An 18,105-nucleotide genomic window follows, 5' to 3' on the forward strand; every position below is an offset into this window, starting at 1 on the left:
GATTTACTCCATTTTCCTGTGATAACGAGCAATTTCTGTTTGTTTTCTTAAGTTCTTAACATATTTATCTCGTTATCTCGAGGTAACAAAGCTGGTTTTCTTGTGATAATTTTCTGTCGATCTATAAAACAGAACAACAGGTCACTGATGTTACAGAGCAGGACATGCTGCCATCGCTCACACTACTGAGGTAAGTTGAGCCTGTTTCTATGTCTGTTTTGTACTTTTGCAGCTCTGAGGATACGAGTTATGATCCTGACGTTACAGTGCTGCAAGTGAATCAAAAATAATTAAGTTGAAATCTCGAAAAAAACAACCTGAAATTACTTGTAATCACAGGAAAATGGAGTAAGCTTAAAATGCCGCTTAGGGCTTCCGTAGAAACTCTCGTCTGTTTCACACGAATCAGTTGTACTCAGGATTAATGAACAGAGTTTGTACGAACTGTCAGCTGATTTTTAAAAGAACAACGTGGGCGACCTCCAGGCTGCAGCTCGACGTGTTGAAGGACTCGCTGACATTTTATCTGCTGATCTGAAGGAAGAAGTTCAAATGTTCTCGACGCTCAGATTCAGGATGTGACTCTGAAGACATTTACTGTCTGATTTTTAATGTCAGTTTCTCTGGGGATAAAGTCATCCGAGCAGAAAGGATCCTGATCCTGACAGCATCTTTTTAAATTAAACATAGTAAAATAAATCCTCTTTTATCCTCTAACTTACTTTAATATTATTTTATTTTAGTGAATACATTTAAAGTTAACAGGATTTTGTGTTTCCAGCTCCTTTAAAACTCTTCTGTCAACCCTGAACGACCACCTGTCAAGCTTTAAGTAGATCAGCAAGTATTACTGATCACTTCAGAGCTCCGCTGTTCTTCTCGGGTCTTCGGTTCCTCAGACGCTCAGATTTTTGGATCCCAAAATACTCAGGTTAGCTAGTTTTATTTGAGAAAACATCCTCGCCAACGCTACAGTACTGAGAAATACAGTCATGTCACAGTGACTGACCGACTCTGCTACTTCACCTCAACAGTGACCCTGAACTTTGACCCTGTTGTTTATACATCCAGTGCGGTCATCTGTCTGCACTCTCGGCGGCTCAGTCGATGTGACGTATCTAACACTGCAGAGGATTGTGACTCACAATAGCCAACAAAGCATGCTGGTTTAATACCGCAACAGTTGAGCAGATGAAGAAGGACATCCTGGTGTTTTGGCAGATGAATTAGAACATTATTTTCTGGATATTTTCTGGATGTTGGACGCAGCAGATTTCAGCTCATTTCATGCATAAAAACAGAAACACTAAAAACACATGAATGAATACGAATCAAAGACTCTCCCCGGCCTCAAATACTTTGTTGATCATCTTGTACATATATTGTAATGTGACATAATGTAATAATAATAATAACAAACATTGTTTTTGTGCAATAAACCTGCTGTGATGACGTCACTGCTTTGTGTGATGTAGATTGTGAGCGCTGCCTGCTGGAGTAGTGACGCCATCACAGCATTATTAGAATTATTAATAATACTAATAATTTTTATTATTATGACAAACTGTATTTAATTTATATATCGATAATCTTATTGATTTCTTTTTGATTATTTACTGCCATCTATCATCATCTGTCTGCACCGACACCACCGGAACAGTTATTGTTAAAATGTGTGTGTATGTGTGTGACAGCAGGGCGGGGCAGCAACTGAGCATGCTCACTACACACATACACACACACACAATCTCAGCATCTCCTCACTGATGACAAAGGGTCCTCCGGGGAGACGCGCCGCGCGTGACCGCGTCCTCTGCTCTCGTGCTGCTGCAGACCCAGACAGACAGACAGACAAGCAGACAGATACAGGGTAAGACTGACAAGCAGATAGACAGATACAGGTTGAGCCTGACCGGTTGACAGACAGATACAGTGTACGATAGACAGGCTGCTGTTGTGTCGGTGAGGATGCGCGCGTCAGGCAGCAGCAGCAGCAGCTCGCGGTGATTGTCGGATCGGTACCAAGAGGCGGAGCAGCGAGCAGCTGCAGCGGAGCGCGAGGAGCAAACCGGACACCATGAGCTGCAACTGGGGCACCGAGCTGTGGGTACGTACACCTGTCCACACCTGCTTCACCCGGACATCACCCGGGATAACGCCCAGAAAATAGGGTCAAACCGTCAGCTATAACCGCTCATCCGGTAACCTGCCGGTGATGAGCCGGTAACCGGGCGGCCTGTTGGTCGATGAGTGTGTGTGAGTGTGTGTGTGAGGCCCTCGTGCTTCAGTCTGCTCTGCCATAGCAACACGGTGAGTGACGACAACGGCTCGCGCTCTGCGTCCTCCATGATGATGCAGCGCGCGACCAGAGAGAGACAGAGAAACCCCAACCCAACCCCTGACCCTCAACTGACTCACTATTACTATAATTACTATTACTGTTATTATTAATTAATATCATCACGTATTTGACCCTTTGATGAAGATACACTGCTGCTGTAACTGTACAGGAGACTTGGTGTATGTGTGTATAGACCTACTGTATGTGTGTGCACCGTGTTTGTTTATATTATGCGTGTATAGTATATTTATGCTGCATGTGTGAATATATTATCCAGTATCTGGGTAGAGCAGGGTCTCCATAACGTTTTCCACAATCCTAACACATCACCTCTGACTGAAAATAATCAGGCAGTGCAGAAAAGTCTCTGCTGCAGCAGAGCGAAAGTAGCCTGAATGAACAGGAAGCAGGAACGTGCAGACCAACATGTGGAATTTAGCTCCACACAAGCTTTCAACACTTGGACTCTGCAGGTCCTCTCAGACTGTCAGGCTGGAAGGGGACAGTCAGTGGAAGACAGTTTCAGATCTCTCGAGGTGTTTGTTTTGGTACCAGTCCGGGTTCTGGCTGAGCTTTCCCTCCTGCTGTCTGGGCCTCTGTTATCTATTCAGCTCCCCCTGAACCCCGACTGGTCCCCACGTCCCTGCTGCTGAAGCACCACACGTCTGATTCTGCCTCCACCAGGCTTCACCGTTGGGATGGTATTTAGCCTCAGGCGCTTAGAATTGAGGCCAACGGGTCCAATCTGGGTTTGATCGGACCAGAGAACCTGGTTCCTCCCCGTCTGAGTCTTTAGGTCCTGGTGGCTTTTAGGTGTATGTTTGTTGCTTCAGCAGTAAGACTGTAAAACTGTAAACTGCAGCTGCAAAAATAAACTACAGCAGTTACACTGCGCTGAACCAGCACAGCAATACTGTACTACAGCAGCAATGCTGGGCGACAGCAGTCAGATTACACTACAGCAAAAATATTGTACTATAGTATTAATACTTTACTACAGCAGCAGTAACTGTACTACAGCAGTAGTAACTGTACCACAGCAGCATTATTGTACAACAGTATTAATACCGTACTACAGAAGTAACACTGTGTTACAGCGCTGGCGGCGGCTGTGGCTCAGTGGTAGAGTCACTCGGTCAGAAGGTCGGGGGTTTGATCCCTGACTGCTACAGTTTAACAGTTGAACCCCAAATTGCTCCCGAAGACGAAGCCATCGGTGCATGAACGATTACTTCCTGATTGGAGATCGGCACGATCAGTGTGTGAACGTGTGTGAAAGGGTGAATGTGACATGTAGTGTAAAAGCGCTTTGAGTGGTTGGAAGACTAGAGAAGCGCTCTACAGTATAAGTGCAGTCCATTTACCAATCTACCATTAACTACAGTACTAGTGATACTGTAATGCCTGTGGGGTCTGTGTTGGGAAACTAAAGTAGTAGCTGATTTTCTTATATATATTATTTTTTAGTCCATTCCTGCCTTTATTGATAAGACAGCTGAAGAGAGACAGAAGTATTGGGAGAAGAGAGAGGGGGATGCTGTGGGCGGGACTCGAGCCTGTGGCAGCTGCTTCGAGAACTGTAGCCTCTGTGTATGGGGCGTCTGCTCTACCAACTGAGCTAAACCAGCGCCCGATAGTAGTAGTTTTTATTATTTTTTCCCCTACAGTATTACATTTTTTTTTCCATCCATCAGTTCCATCCATTATCTATACCGCTTATCCTGTTCAGGGTCGCGGCAGGGCTGAAGCCTATCCCAGCTGTCATTGTGCGAGAGGCGGGGCTACACCTGGACTGATCACCAGTCCGTCACAGGGCTGACACATAGAGACAGACAACCTTTCAATTAGAGTCACCAATGAACCTACCGAGCATGTCTTTGGACTGTGGGAGGAAGTTGGAGGACCCTGAGAGAACCCACGCAAGCACGAGGAGAACATGCAAACTCCACCACGCTTCGAACTGGGACTAAAAGTAGCTGTGAGGCGACAGCGCTGAACTCTGCACCACCATGCAGCCCGAAGAAGTTCTATATTGTTATATGTTGCTATTAAAACACATTAAGGGAATAAATAAAATGAAAAAAAGTAACTTAGTGACCAAAAAGAAGCTTATGTTACCGACCCCTTCCTTATAAAACATGCATATAGGAACACTTTCACAACTGAGTTTAAGTTCTGTAAGAAAACAAACATAAAAGTTTTATACGATAAACACAGACTCAAAAAAAGCATTAAAGACTTTTCCTAAATATTCATGATTATTGATCATCTTTATATTTTTTCATTTATTGAATCAGACGAGTTTGTGTTTTTTCTGTTCCAGGATCAGTTTGATAATTTGGAGAAACACACCAGCTGGGGAATCGACTTCCTGGAGAGATACACCAAGTTTGTTAAAGAGAGAGCCGACATCGAGCTGAGCTACGCCAAACAGATCAGGTACCAACGTCACCTGTATGTCACCTGTATGTCCCTCATACATCACCTGTCGGTCACCCCTGCACCACCTCTATCTGACCTCCATCACCTTCATTGGAAACAATGACCCGTATGAGCAGAACAATAACCGAATCAAAAAAATCTGTGACCTTGCCCTTAATTTTTCTTTCGTTATTATGTTGCCTGTCTGTCTGCATCCTTCATACCTGTCTATCACTACCTGTCTGTCTGCAGGAGCCTGTCTAAGAAGTATCACCCAAAGAGAAGCAGAGAGGATGAGAGCAGGTCAGTAAACGTTCTTGTTTTGTTCGGCCCGGCACCTTTGGATCAAAATGATCAAAACTGAGGACGTTATATTTTTCAGGAATATTAAAGCACTGTTGATCTTTTTGCTTTTTTATTAAGGACTTTTTTCTTACATGATTACAAAGGCGTATGGTCTGAAGTCTTTTGCTTTCACGTGGAGAACTAGCCAGAGTACATGCCTGCGTGCAAAGCTTTGTTTGAGCTGCCAGTGAAGACAGCACCGGTTTAGCTCAACAGTTAAATTGACATCTCATGTACAGAGGCTCAGTCCTCAATGTGGCGGCCTCGGGTTCGACTCCCACTCTCGACACTATGCACTGTCTTCTCTCCTTCAACACGCATCTAGGCCAAAATAAAACAAAATGTTGCATGATTGCATGATGTCATTATGTGGACGTTAGCAGCGGCTCTGCTAGCAGCCCCCTCACTGGAAATCCTGTGTCTGCAAACGAGCGTTAAAGGTATAATAAGTAGGATTTGTCCTTGTATTTTGTCAACAACACATTCAAACTGGGCCCCTCCTACTGAGCTCTTCGTCACCAGAAGCTCACTCTCACACGCCCACCCTGCCGAGCTAACACTGACAGCATCCCGGTTACCTTTGGTTTGAGGCACCTACCTGTCCAACAGAAAGAAGACCAACTCTGCATGGCTCTTTCTCCATGTTCGCCGCTCTGAATGGGGCCCAGTTGCTAATTTGAACCACTCCCACGCTCACCTGTACGCTGTGATTGGCTCAGGGAACCACAACAGCGAAAACGTCCCGTGCAAAGCAAAACAACAGAACAGATGCAGAGTGAAGGGTCTCACAAGGGTCTGCACACACACTTACCAACACACATGTAGAGAGGCCCAGAAGTGATGATTTATATTATATTTGTAAAAAGGAAAAATCCTACTTATTATACCTTTAAAGAGACTCTGATGTGTGTCAGTAAATGGCTGTTTTTAGTGCTCTCAGTTGTTTTCATACTGTGTAGGAGCTTCTAAAGTTGGAGACCTCTGCAGAGACTTCAGCTCCTGTTACAATCCTTGTGAATTATGAACACTGAAGAAATACTCAGACTAGCTGAGCTCCTAGAAACAAGCTGAGCTAATTCTAAACTTAATCTATGACCTGGATGACTGAGAACCTTCTCAGACAAGCTGAGCTAATGTAAACAGCATCTCGGCTCACAGAGACATGCTGTGTCTGCAGAAGAGCCTCAGAGAGACACATGAAACTGCTTCATCTAGAGTTTGTATTGGTTTTAATTACCTTCAGAATGGTGAACAAATGTCTGCCATATCATCCAGCCCGTCTTCTGCAGTAGTTGGTTTTGTCCTTCAGGTCTCTTCACACTGTACCAGGTGTGTGTGGATGTAAATGGTAACTCATCTGGTTTCTGATTGGTTGTTCCAGGTACACATGGTGTTTGGCGTTTGCGGCGACCCTCCGACAGCTGAATGAACTTTCTGTGCAGAGAGAAGAACTCGCTGACAACCTGAACTCACAGATCGTCTGTGAGCTGAGCCGATACACACAGGAACTGAAGACCGAGAGGAAAACTGTACGTGCACGGAAACACAGACAGAAACACAATCGCTAGATACAACAACTGAAAAATAATTATGATATGTGGCCTGAATTACGATCAATTTTCCCACCAAAAAAAGTTCATAAATTCCTCCTGAATGGCTGTTGTTTTGTTGCAGCATTTTCAAGATGGCCGCCGTGCCCAGCAGCACATTGAGAGCTCCTGGAAACAACTGGAGTCTGTGAGTAACATCTGACCACGCCCACCAACACATCTGACTCCGCCCACCAAAGAAACCAACACATATGGGATGTGTCCCGATCCACGGAGGAGGCTCCATTCATAGCCTGCGTAGACCGTTAAAGCCGAACTGAAATGAGACGGTCTGGTCTACCCTTGCGTCACCAAACGCTGCTCCTGTCGCCTAGCAACGGGTAGCTAGCGGGCTAACTAGCTAGCATAACTAACGCCGAGTAAGTTAACCTATTATTTTAAAGATAATTTGTTTCAAGGGCCCTTTCGTTTTCTTAAACATTCGTAACGCTTGCTATTTGATTGGCTGAAACCAAAAACTTTTACATTTTAAAGTGTATTCCCCGGGCACGTAAAAGTCCGCCATTTAATTTGAATCGGCACACAATGCATCTCAGGATACGCTGGGCGGCAAAGGATGCACCCGATGGATCCTTCACAGCCTGTGAAACGGACCACGCATTTGTCAGCCTTCATATACGGCCTTCGAAGGCTGCGGCCCCTGGATTGGGACACAACTTTAATCCCCACCACCAAACGATTCGATCCTCACCAAAACACCTGACCCCACCGAGTAAACCATCTGACATATCTCCAGACATATCTGACTCCGCCCACCGACTGATGCAGCACACATGTCTCCGCCCACCACCGTATCCGACAGACCGGCCTCCTTCTAACAATGCATTTGACACACCTGACCCGCCGACAACATTAATCACTGTGATGATATTTGAATTGATTTGTTTTTCTGTTGTTATTTAGAGTAAACGCCGGTTTGAGCGTGACTGCAAGGAGGCCGAGCGAGCTCAACAAGCCTCTGACAGAATCGACCTCGACAACAAGACAGAAGGAGAGAAGGTTGATAAATATTCAGTCCGTCTATATGTCTGTCTGTCTCTGTGTCTCTCTTCTCACTGTTGGATTGTTCTGTGTGGGTGAGAGGGTTCAAAGTTCAAATGTGTTTGGTTGTTGGCTAATGTTAGAAAAATCCACAGGAAGCTGTGTTAGTGAAGGTTTTCATGATATAACAACACAACAGTTAAATCAATGTTTAACTTATCTAAACTCCTGTCTGTCTGTCTGCCTGTCTGTCTTTCTCTCAGCGCTGCTCACTGAAGGTAAGGCTGTTTTTATACACGTACTTTTTCAACGTTAACTCATAAACTCATCACGTTCGTCCCTGAGCTCCGGAGTTGGTAGATATTCTTTGTGTAAAACTCTGCGTGTGTTTCATCTGTTCTCTGGTTTCAGGCTCGACAGACGGCTCAGCAGAAAAAAGAAAATGCTGAAGAGGCCAGGAAAGACTATGTGACCAGTTTAAACCAGTTTAACCAAGACCAGCACCAGCACTACCACACGCTGGTACCAGTTATCTACCAGGTAAACCAGTGGTACCACACAGTCTGACCAATTATAAACATGGCAAACAAGCTGTGAAACACGCTGGTACCCGTTATATACTTGGCTAACCTGCACTAACACAAACTGGTAAAAGTTATATACAAGGTGAACCAGCGGCGTCACACACTGGTACCAGTATAACAGAGTGTATTCACTGTTTTGTGTCTGCGCTCACAGCGGATCCAGGACATGGAGGAGCGGCGGATCGAGAGAATCTGTGAAGCGATGCGATCGTCAGCGGAGGCGGAGAGAAAAGTGCTTCCTGTTGTGAGTCGTTGTCTGGACGCCATGATGGACGCTGCTGAGGGCATCCAGCCCAGGATGGTGAGTCTCCTCTGGGCTGAAACAGTGACTCTTCTGGGGGAGAGACGTAGCAGAATTGATTTGAGTTTTTGAGATTGTTATTGGAGGTCAGATCTGATCCTGTTTGCGTGTGTGTGTGTGTAGGACACCCGGCAGGTGGTGGAGGTATATAAATCCGGCTTCGACCCTCCAGGTGACGTGGAGTTTGAGGACTACAGCGCCTCCATGAGGAGGAGCATCTCTGAATCCAGTTACCTCGACAACCGAACTGAGGGGAGGAGACACAGCAGGAAGCTTTGGCCCTTTATACGAAAAAACAAGGTGCACAAATACACACAAGTATATACACACACATCACAGGTAAACACACAAACACACACACACACACACACACACACACACATAGATAGACCCTGGAGGAGTCACCCGGCTGTACTGACTACACCTCTCTCTCTCCAGCTGTTGACCCTCCTCTCCTCCCCTCGGCAGCCTCCCCCTCCACCCCCGACCTCCCCTTCACCCGGTGCTGTGACCGACAGTCCCCAGTCCCCGCCCCCTGCCTCTAGAGAACCAATCACACAGCGGCTGAATGACCTCATGACCTCTGGATCGAGAACCAGGAAGCAGTGTCTCCGCAGCCTCAAGAGAGGGGTACGCACACACACACACAGACACACACAGTATACACACATATAGACCAATCACAGCATCACGAAATGAAGGACCAGGAACTCTTCTAAAAAATGATGTTATTGTCATGAGATTATTATATGATAATGATCTAAAGCGTACATAATACAACAGAGCGATGAACTGTTATTTCCTCAGTATATTCAAACAAAAAATATTCCTAATAAATTCACTAAAAATCCCTTTATATACACAAATATATATGCAAACGTATAAATGTTCATCTGAGGCACAAACTGTGATTTCATGTTGTCATGTTTCCTTCATGCTCCTCTGTGATTGGACAGCTGTCACTCAAACTGGTCAGTGTTACACCCTCTGTCTGTTACATACTGATTTATAATACAATATATTATAATATAGAATAATTAATATATTATTTGGATGTTTTTGTCGCAGGGCTCGGGTCCCGCAGACTGCAGTCATCTTCCTCCAGAACAGAGAAGAAAGAAACTTCAAACCAGAATCAACAACATCAACCAGGAGATCCAGAGAGAGAGAGAGCAGAGGTAACACACACACACACACACACACACACAGCAGGTTGACTGGTCTTCAATCAACCCAAAACCGCACATGTCACTCCACTGGCTCCCAGTAGCCGCTCGCATCAAATTCAAACCCTGTCACTCGCTTACAAAACAGCAACAAAAACGGCTCCTGCCTACCTGAGCGCCCTCATCCAGGTCAGTGAAAGGCGCCTGGTACTCCCATCACAACAGGGCCCTGAGTCGCTAGCTAGACTCTTCTCCTCAGTCGTCCCCCGGTGGTTGAACGAGCTACCAAACTCCACCCGGTCCGCAGAGTCCCTTTCACCTTTAAGAAGAAGCTGAAGACCCAGCTCTTTATGAACACCTCTGACCTTAATGATACTGATGCTGTTGATGATGATGACGTCGAGGATTTAGTTTATGCTGACTAGGATTTTCATGATGATGATGATGATGACTCTACTGATCTTGTTGATGTTGCTGATGATGATGATTATTATTATGCCCAGTGTACTTCCTATCAGCACCAGTGTCCGATCGCACCTGAAGCTGTTTGTTGGCTCTTACTAAGTTCGCTCCCTCCTGTCTCAATTGTTGCATGTGTCGTATTAACTCTCAGATGTACGTCGCTTTGGACAAAAGCATCTGCTAAATGAAATTGTAACACTGTAACACACACACGCACACACACACGCACACACACACGCACACACACACACACACACACACACACGCACACACACACACACATTTCTCCAATCTTTAGTTGCAGAACTTGTTCTCTGTGTGAATTGCACCTGCATGTGTCTCTGCTGCCTCCTGCTGGTGTGACGGGGAAAATCTGATATTCAAAAAACAAATCAATATTTTGAATTAAACCTGATCATCATGTTGAATCAGAATATAGTATTATATCATATTATATATAATAGTATAGATTCACACCCACAACTGGCAATTGAGCATTTAGAGTCACAAGCGTGCTTGTGTGTAACCTTACAAGCATGTCTTTGGACTGTGGGAGGAAGCCGGAGACCCCAGAGAGAACCCACACATGCACGAGAAGAACATGCAAACTTTGCCTAAAGTGGGGTTTGAACCAGTGACCTTCTAGCTGTGAGGCAAAGGGCTAACCACTGTACCAGCATGCAGCCTTGTTTTAATGTGCAATAGAATAAATTTCACTTCACTTAACCCTGAATACGATACAGTGGAGTCCTGACCTCTGACCTCTGGCATGATCATATTTAATGTCTGACTGTTGTCAGTTTGGATGGAGCATTTTACAGGATCATTTTTCTTTTATTATTCACTCTTACAAGAAAAATCTTAAAGCTTTAGACTGGAGCTCATTTAATGACCTTCTTCTGTACAGTATAATAATAATACTGACCTGCTGTTTTCTCCATCAACCAATGAACTCAATTCACACAATATTTTGAGCAGTTTCTGTAAATTCAGTTGAAATGTAGCTGCAGGAACCGAGCTTTAACACGTCCAACAGCACAAACTGACAGCGTTGCTCCTTTGGACAAACATGAGAAAATGAACTGTTCAGGCATCTTGTCATCGTCCCCGTCTTATGTTTCTAATATGTGTGTATTATTTATAGTGTGCGTTGTGTATTACATGTTTGGTATAAATCTATGAGAGCATTTCAAAATGTGTGTACGATTCTCTTTGTGTGTTATTCAGAGACGCTCTGTTAAAGATGAGGGAGGTGTACGAACGGAGTCCTCAGATGGGCGACGCCGGCAGTTTGGAGCCTCGACTGGAGGAGGTGAAACAGAGTCTGCAGAAGCTGGAGGAGGAGCTGAGGAAGAACCAGGTTTATACTTTCAATTCCACACAGCATACAGACAGTAAAAATACACTGTATTACATGTGAACCATATATACCATAGACCATGGGTCTCCAACCTTTTTACATCTGAGAGCTACTCAATGACAGTGGCCAAGAGCTACTTGCAGTACGTCGTTGTAACTGCTGGTGGCGCCCCGTGTTGATTCTTTTGTCGACTGACACGTTGGTACCACAGATGAGGCACACACACTCGTCCTTCACATTCATGAGTGAAAACTTGCTTTCCCACTCCCCGTGGAGATGTATGTTAGTTATGTTTGTCACCTTCATCGCCCGTCATAAATGTGGCTAAACAGGCTAACAGCACCGACTAACTGACATGTAACAGCATAACTGACCCGACTTGTCGATGGAGGTTGCTGCAGCATTGCTGTGATTGGTTAGATTCAGACGTTGACAAACTTTCCAGGAGCATCACCGTGTTTTATTGACAGCTGATCGGCCTATCCTGTTATGTTGTATTGGATGGGGGTGGGACATCTGTGTATTTGATTGAATTGAAGTGGGAAGAGGCTTTCAAGGTGCATTTACTGTCGTCAGATTCTTTTTACAGAGGCTGTGAACCTCTTGGCTACCCTGAGCTTGCAAGCTAACTGTTGGAGACCTCTGCCATAGACTGTATAAAAAGATGGACGACATGACAGCTCCCTCAAAGTGAAGCCAAACCCTCTCTATCGCCCCCTGCTGACTGGCTGCAGTATAGGTCATAAAGCCCGCCTCCTCCATGTTAACAGATGGGTCATGAGTCAAACTATAAAATCCCAAACACATTTTTCGTTATTTGTCATTAGTTAGTTCTTGTCAATTTTTTCAACTTAGAATTTTGCTGTTTTTCCAGCAGAAGAGGGTTACATCAACACTGCGGCTCCACCAGCCCATCTCTACTGCAGTGGCTCTAAATGCACAAGATGGCAGCACCCGCGCAGGGCATATTTTGGCTTCACTTTTGTTCAACAGGAGATGGAGAAGCACTGTCGTTTATATAGTCATTGATAAATACACATAACTGCCTGCCACTGTCCACACTGCTGATGGTTCTCTGTTTGTGTGTCAGTGTCGGGGTTTAAGGTGACTCATGAAATTAAGTCACAGATGATAAAATGACTGACTCTGTGTGTGTTCATGGACATGCGCTATATCAACATGTTTGTTGATTTGTGTGTGTGTGTGTGTGTGCGTGCGTGTGTGTGTGTGCACGTGTGTGTGTGTAGGCATGGCTGGCGGAGGCCGACAGCAGACTGTCTGATCACGGCAGTAGAAGACAGAGTGGAGGTTGTGGGGTAAATTCCCAGGCGACGACACCAGGCAGCAGCAGCCTCAAACAGCTGGACAACCGCAGTCCAGCCAGCAGAGAGAGGTACTGATACTGATCATTGGTTATTGATTACAGGTTACTGATATTTGTTAAAACTCTGTAACAGCGTTTGTCCCTATTATACTTATTTCCAGGTCTTCTTGCATTTTTAAAAACACAGAAACAAAACGATATTACTTCGTCTCTCTCTAAACGTGTCCATCCGTCCACCTGTCTGTCTCTCTCCTGACCTCTACCTGTCTCTCCTCAGTCCTGATGGCAGCTACACCGAAGACAACAGTGCGGAGCTTCACTTTAAGTCTCGTAGTTCAGAGTTTGACGACGACTTTGATGATGAAGAACCGTTACCGAGTATCGGCACCTGCAAGTCCCTTTACCCATTCCAAGGTAACCTGTTTCTGTCCTACCGTCAGTACATCGCCTGTCATACAGGTGCACAAGGGTGTCACCTGGTTCTCTCCTGTCTGAACATGTTGTTACTGATCCTCTGCAGGTCAGAATGAAGGCACTCTGTCGATGGTGGAGGGAGAACTACTTTCTGTGGTGGAAGAGGACAAAGGTGACGGTTGGACCAGAGTACGGAGGAACCTCGAGGAGGAGGGATATGTCCCCACCTCCTACATCAAAGTCTTCCTAGACAGCAGTGCCAAAGGTGCCATGACCTACATATAAACCACATATGACCTTTATATGATCTACATATGACCTTCACATGGCCTAAGCTATCTACATATGACCTTCACATGACCTAAATGATCTACCTATGACCTTTACGTGACCTACATATGACCTCTGGATGACCTACACATGACTAACATGATCTAAACATGATCTTGACATGACCTACATTGGACCTTTATACTTTAACAAGCTGCATATGACCTCATAATATGACCCATAAGTGACCTCTGCATGACCTCTATGTGACATTAAGTGACCTCTAATTGAACATGTACAGACGTTGGTCTTTGACCTCCTGAAGAACTTTGACCTTTCTTTTATAAACTTAAGTAACCCTGCTCCTTCCCCACCTGATGACCTTTACGAACCTTTACCTTTTACCTGTAAATGTCAACACATAGGTTGCTATGGTTACAGCAGTCTGTGTCTACCTGTGCTCTGCCTGTCTATGTGCTAACTTGAAGTCTACCTGTTATTTTAACTGCTACTGTCGTCTTCTGAAGGACATTTCACACCTGAATGACACACCTGTCTCATCAGAGACATAATTGTGAGAGATGTGAGAGGTGTTACGGATGTTACCGATGCTACAGATCTAATCGACATGAGAGGTGCTAGAGATGTTCCAGCTGTAGAGGAGATGTGAGAGGTGTCTCTGAGATGTGAGAGACGCGTTACAGATGTTAGAGATGTGAGTTATGTGAAAGATGTTAAGATGTGAGAGATGTTAAACATGTTTGAGATGCAAAAGATGTTAGAGCTGTGAGAAACGTCGCAGATTTGAGATGTTGGAGATGTTGGAGATGTTGGAGATGTAGGAGATGCGAGATATGTGGGGGATGTGATAGATGTTAATCATATTAGAAATAAAACGATGTTAGAGATGTGATAGATGTTAGAACTTAGAGAGATGTTGTAGACGTGAGAGATGTTGGAGATGCGAGATATGTGGGAGATGTGATAGATGTTAATCATATTAGAAATAAAAAGATGTTAGAGATGTGATAGATGTTAGAACTTTGAGAGATGTGGGAGATGTTATAGATGTTAATGGTATTAGACATAAAAAGATGATAGAGATGTGAGAGATCTTCAATATGCAGGAGATGTTAAAAATGTGAGAGATTTTAGAAATATTGAATATATTAGAGATGTGCGTTGTGAGAGATCTGCAATAGATGTCAGAGATGTGAGTAATGTAAAATATGTGAGAGATATTAGAGATGGTAGTAGATGTTAGGAATGTGAGAGATGCTGGAAATTAGAGAGATATAACAAATATTTGATAGTAGGAGGGTAGAAACATCTGAGAGAATTAATAGATGTGGGAGATGTTGGAAATTTGAGCGCTGTTCGAGAGTTGAGAGATGTTGGATAAATGTGAGAAATGTTAGCGATGTTGGAGATGTGACAGATGTGACAGATGTGTTAGTGATGTGACTGATGTGTGAGAGATTTGAGAAAGTGTGATATGTGAGTAATGTTTGAGATGTGAGAGATGTTAGATATAGGCAGTGGTGGTAAACATTCAATCAGACAGATACTTTCTCATGAACCTGAATCTCTGTCTCATGTCGAATGTAAGAGAGATCTGAGAACTACATCTGCTCCATCATAATTGTGAAGCTCTTTGTTTCTGGATTTGGTTCCTGATGATGCTCATCAAAAGGCTGATTGTTGTTGTGTCAACAGCTACACAATCAGTGTCAAACTATATTGAACATATAAATATTCAACACATTACACATATTAAACTGTCTTGATGACTGAAGTAAAAACATCTGAAATGTTAAAGCAGCAGCAGATCGGCTCGTCCGCCACGACAACAACTTTAAAACTAATGATGAAGATTGAAGTGTTTTCACTGAAAGGACAAATGACTGATACTGTAACACAGTTCTTGGTCAGTATCTGTATGTGGACAACTGATACCTTTAAAACTAACATTTTTGCAATTAGTTATTAGTTAAGTAACTCGGTTTGTGACACAGATTTCAGGAAACAGAGAAAACTGTTCCTGGTAACATAAACCTTCATTATTTCACAACACTAAAAGTGACTTTATCACACCCCGTTAACAAAATCACTTCGTGGATTATTAAAGGGGGGTATTGTGCGAATTTCAAGCTTCATATTTCACTCTGTGATACCTGTGAAGTAGCTTAGCATAATTTAGTTAAAAAAAACTCCTCATGTTTCTCACCCTGGTGCTCTGTGCAGGCCCTCATACAGCCTCTGCCTCAAACGACTCAGTCAGCTCTGTCCCTTTAAGAAACCCCGCCCCTACAAGCCCGCTTTCTTCTGATTGGCCAGCTCTCCGAAGCCTGCTGAGGCTGCACATTGTGACGTCACAAAGTGCAGCATGTAGAAAAAACTGTGTGAAACCTGGTGTTCACAGCAGACTGAGCTGAGACGCCTGGGGATTACTCCAACATACTTTTACAGACAGATCTGAAACTTCACCCACGTTTAGTGTGGACGTCCAACATTGTAACATTGTATATGTGTCTGATGTGACACACCTCTTTAGTTTAAACCTTCAGTATTTCATAACACTAAACGTGAGTTTATCACACCCCAAAACAAAAACAAAATCACCTCATGTTGTTTATTAAGTACAGATTAAATCAGGCTTGATGCTGTAAACAATATCTCATGACTGTACCTCATGTTTTGGTTTGTTCAGCTTCACTTCACTGTTTATTTTCACATCATCACCTATTTACTCCAAAACGTTACATCTAACATTCATTTTCATTCTTGAATAATCTCTTGATTAATTTCTGAATTAATCTATGAATAGTTTTTCAGATGTCAGAAATGTCCCTCTCAATGTGGTGTCTGCAAAACATCGGAATATTTTCAGTGTGATTTGATTTTTAATTCCGCTGATTTCTGTCCAACGAACAGATTAAATACAAACTTATGAAGTTACAGCAATTAACCTCTGACCTTTGAATGTTGAAACTAACTCTTTGGCTTCAGAAAACTGTTGAGCAACATATCCATTTTATCATCATTACTTTTAAACTCTCACAAAGCTACTTTTGTTATTAGTGATATTATCCAGCTGCAGTATGATCCTGCTGAGTGTAGTTTTAGTGAAGCTGTCAGTGTTTTGCTGCAGACGGCAGCAGTCTGACCTCCTGTCTCACTCTTCCGGCTCTAACATATCTACCTGTCTGTCCCTCTGTCTATCTCCCTGTCTGTTTCTCTGTCTCCCTCTCTTTCTGTCTGTCTGTCTGTCTGTCTGTGTCTATCTTGTAGGCTTTGTGCAGAGTAGTCGGCTAGTCTAGCACAGTAATCGACCAGTGAGGACGTCTCTCCACAGGAAGTGATGTAAAGGAAAGAGCTCTGAGGAGGTCCGGTGACAGCTTTTCATTGGACAGTTTAACTGCTGTTGATACACGATGGAGGAAAACTTCTACTGTCGACTGAGAAATTAATCAGAGATCAATCAGCTATTGGACAGGTCCAGACTTTAGAATAAAGATCAGACATTAGACAGATCCTAAACACTCTGATCCATACCATCTGTATTTACTCTGTATCCAGATGAACCTCAGTCATTACTCATCAAGTCAGATGGTTTTCATCTTTAAATGTCAATGAAGAAATCCACCTCTTTTCAAATAGCAAAGTTTCATAATAATTATGGAGAAAAAAAAGACTAAATCCTGATGAACATCTTTTTTGAATTTCATTCCATGTTTGGGCCTAAAATTTCAAATGTATCTTTTTTTTTAAATCAGTCCTTTAAAACATTTGTTCTGATGTGAAAACGTTTTAATGTTTTTCAGATTCTCTGACAAACAGACCTCAGATCAGTTTGACCTGTTGTATTATGAATAATGAAAAACTTATGAATGAAAAATGATTCAATGTTCGGCAAACCGTTCTGTTGAAAAGAAAACGTGAAACGGTGGAGAGGACGATCCTTCCTGTTGGACACTGAGAGAAAAAGTTTAAAGAGAAACCGAACATTTTGTTTCTGTCCAGCTCACATCTCGCTGCAGTGATGTCACAATGTACCAGGGTGTGTCGGTACACTCTGACGTCACTGTGGGTGTGGTCAGAAGTGTAACTGTTGTGAGGGTGCTCTGTAAAAAACTGTAAAGTTTAAATAGTTTATACTGTGTGAAGTTTAAACTTTACAATCGAGCTCAAGCAGTCTAAAGTTTAATCACTGAGGAGTCGACTGTGTGTAAATAAATTGTAGCTGCACAGGTGTAGCCCGCCCCCTGTATACCTGTTGACATTAGCCCCGCCCCCAGCTTATCCAGCCCTTATTAGCCCTGCCCCCCCTTCCCTGGCCCCGCCCCCTGCTTGTTGATCAATGATCATGCTTTTGATTGATTGTGTGAAATGTGAAACTTTTTTATTTTATAGTGAAATATGATTAGTTATTGATTTTTTTATTGAGACGTGAGACTGCTGATCACGCTCTTTTCAATTTCCTGTATGTTAAACTTTCAAAATAAAGTACACTCTGAATCAAATAC

At 43.5% G+C, this 18,105-nt stretch overlaps 1 protein-coding gene across 2 annotated transcripts; it reads left to right on the top strand.

Annotated features, from left to right (window-relative positions):
- Positions 1–1,800: 1,800 nt before the first annotated feature.
- LOC138610894 (formin-binding protein 1-like) lies at positions 1,801–18,092 on the top strand. 2 transcript variants are annotated; one of them, XM_069683761.1, is made up of 18 exons: positions 1,801–2,107; positions 4,665–4,780; positions 5,015–5,065; positions 6,489–6,636; positions 6,782–6,844; positions 7,621–7,716; positions 7,962–7,976; positions 8,110–8,238; positions 8,437–8,583; positions 8,707–8,883; positions 9,022–9,213; positions 9,540–9,554; positions 9,652–9,761; positions 11,439–11,571; positions 12,819–12,964; positions 13,173–13,309; positions 13,416–13,574; positions 16,871–18,092. In XM_069683761.1, the coding sequence occupies exons 1-18, from the start codon at positions 2,078–2,080 to the stop codon at positions 16,897–16,899; spliced, it is 1,893 nt and encodes a 630-aa protein (XP_069539862.1). In that variant the 5' UTR covers positions 1,801–2,077; the 3' UTR covers positions 16,900–18,092. The 2 variants fall into 2 exon arrangements, with proteins under 2 accessions (XP_069539862.1, XP_069539863.1); XM_069683762.1 differs by having other exon boundaries at positions 9,052–9,213.
- The last annotated feature ends 13 nt before the right edge of the window (positions 18,093–18,105 follow it).

This window comes from Semicossyphus pulcher, unplaced genomic scaffold, assembly GCF_022749685.1.
Source record: "Semicossyphus pulcher isolate SPU_LCO1_2020_fin unplaced genomic scaffold, fSemPul1.0.p SCAF_6, whole genome shotgun sequence".
In the NCBI taxonomy this organism is placed as follows: domain Eukaryota; kingdom Metazoa; phylum Chordata; class Actinopteri; order Labriformes; family Labridae; genus Semicossyphus; species Semicossyphus pulcher.

Bases quoted from the DNA above. Each gene is read 5' to 3' on its own strand.
- LOC138610894 (XM_069683761.1), top strand. From the start codon at position 2,078: ATGAGCTGCAACTGGGGCACCGAGCTGTGG. The intron at 8,884-9,021 runs GTGCACAAATAC...CTCTCTCTCCAG, and splicing joins CCTTTATACGAAAAAACAAG to CTGTTGACCCTCCTCTCCTC. The intron at 13,310-13,415 runs GTAACCTGTTTC...GATCCTCTGCAG, and splicing joins GTCCCTTTACCCATTCCAAG to GTCAGAATGAAGGCACTCTG.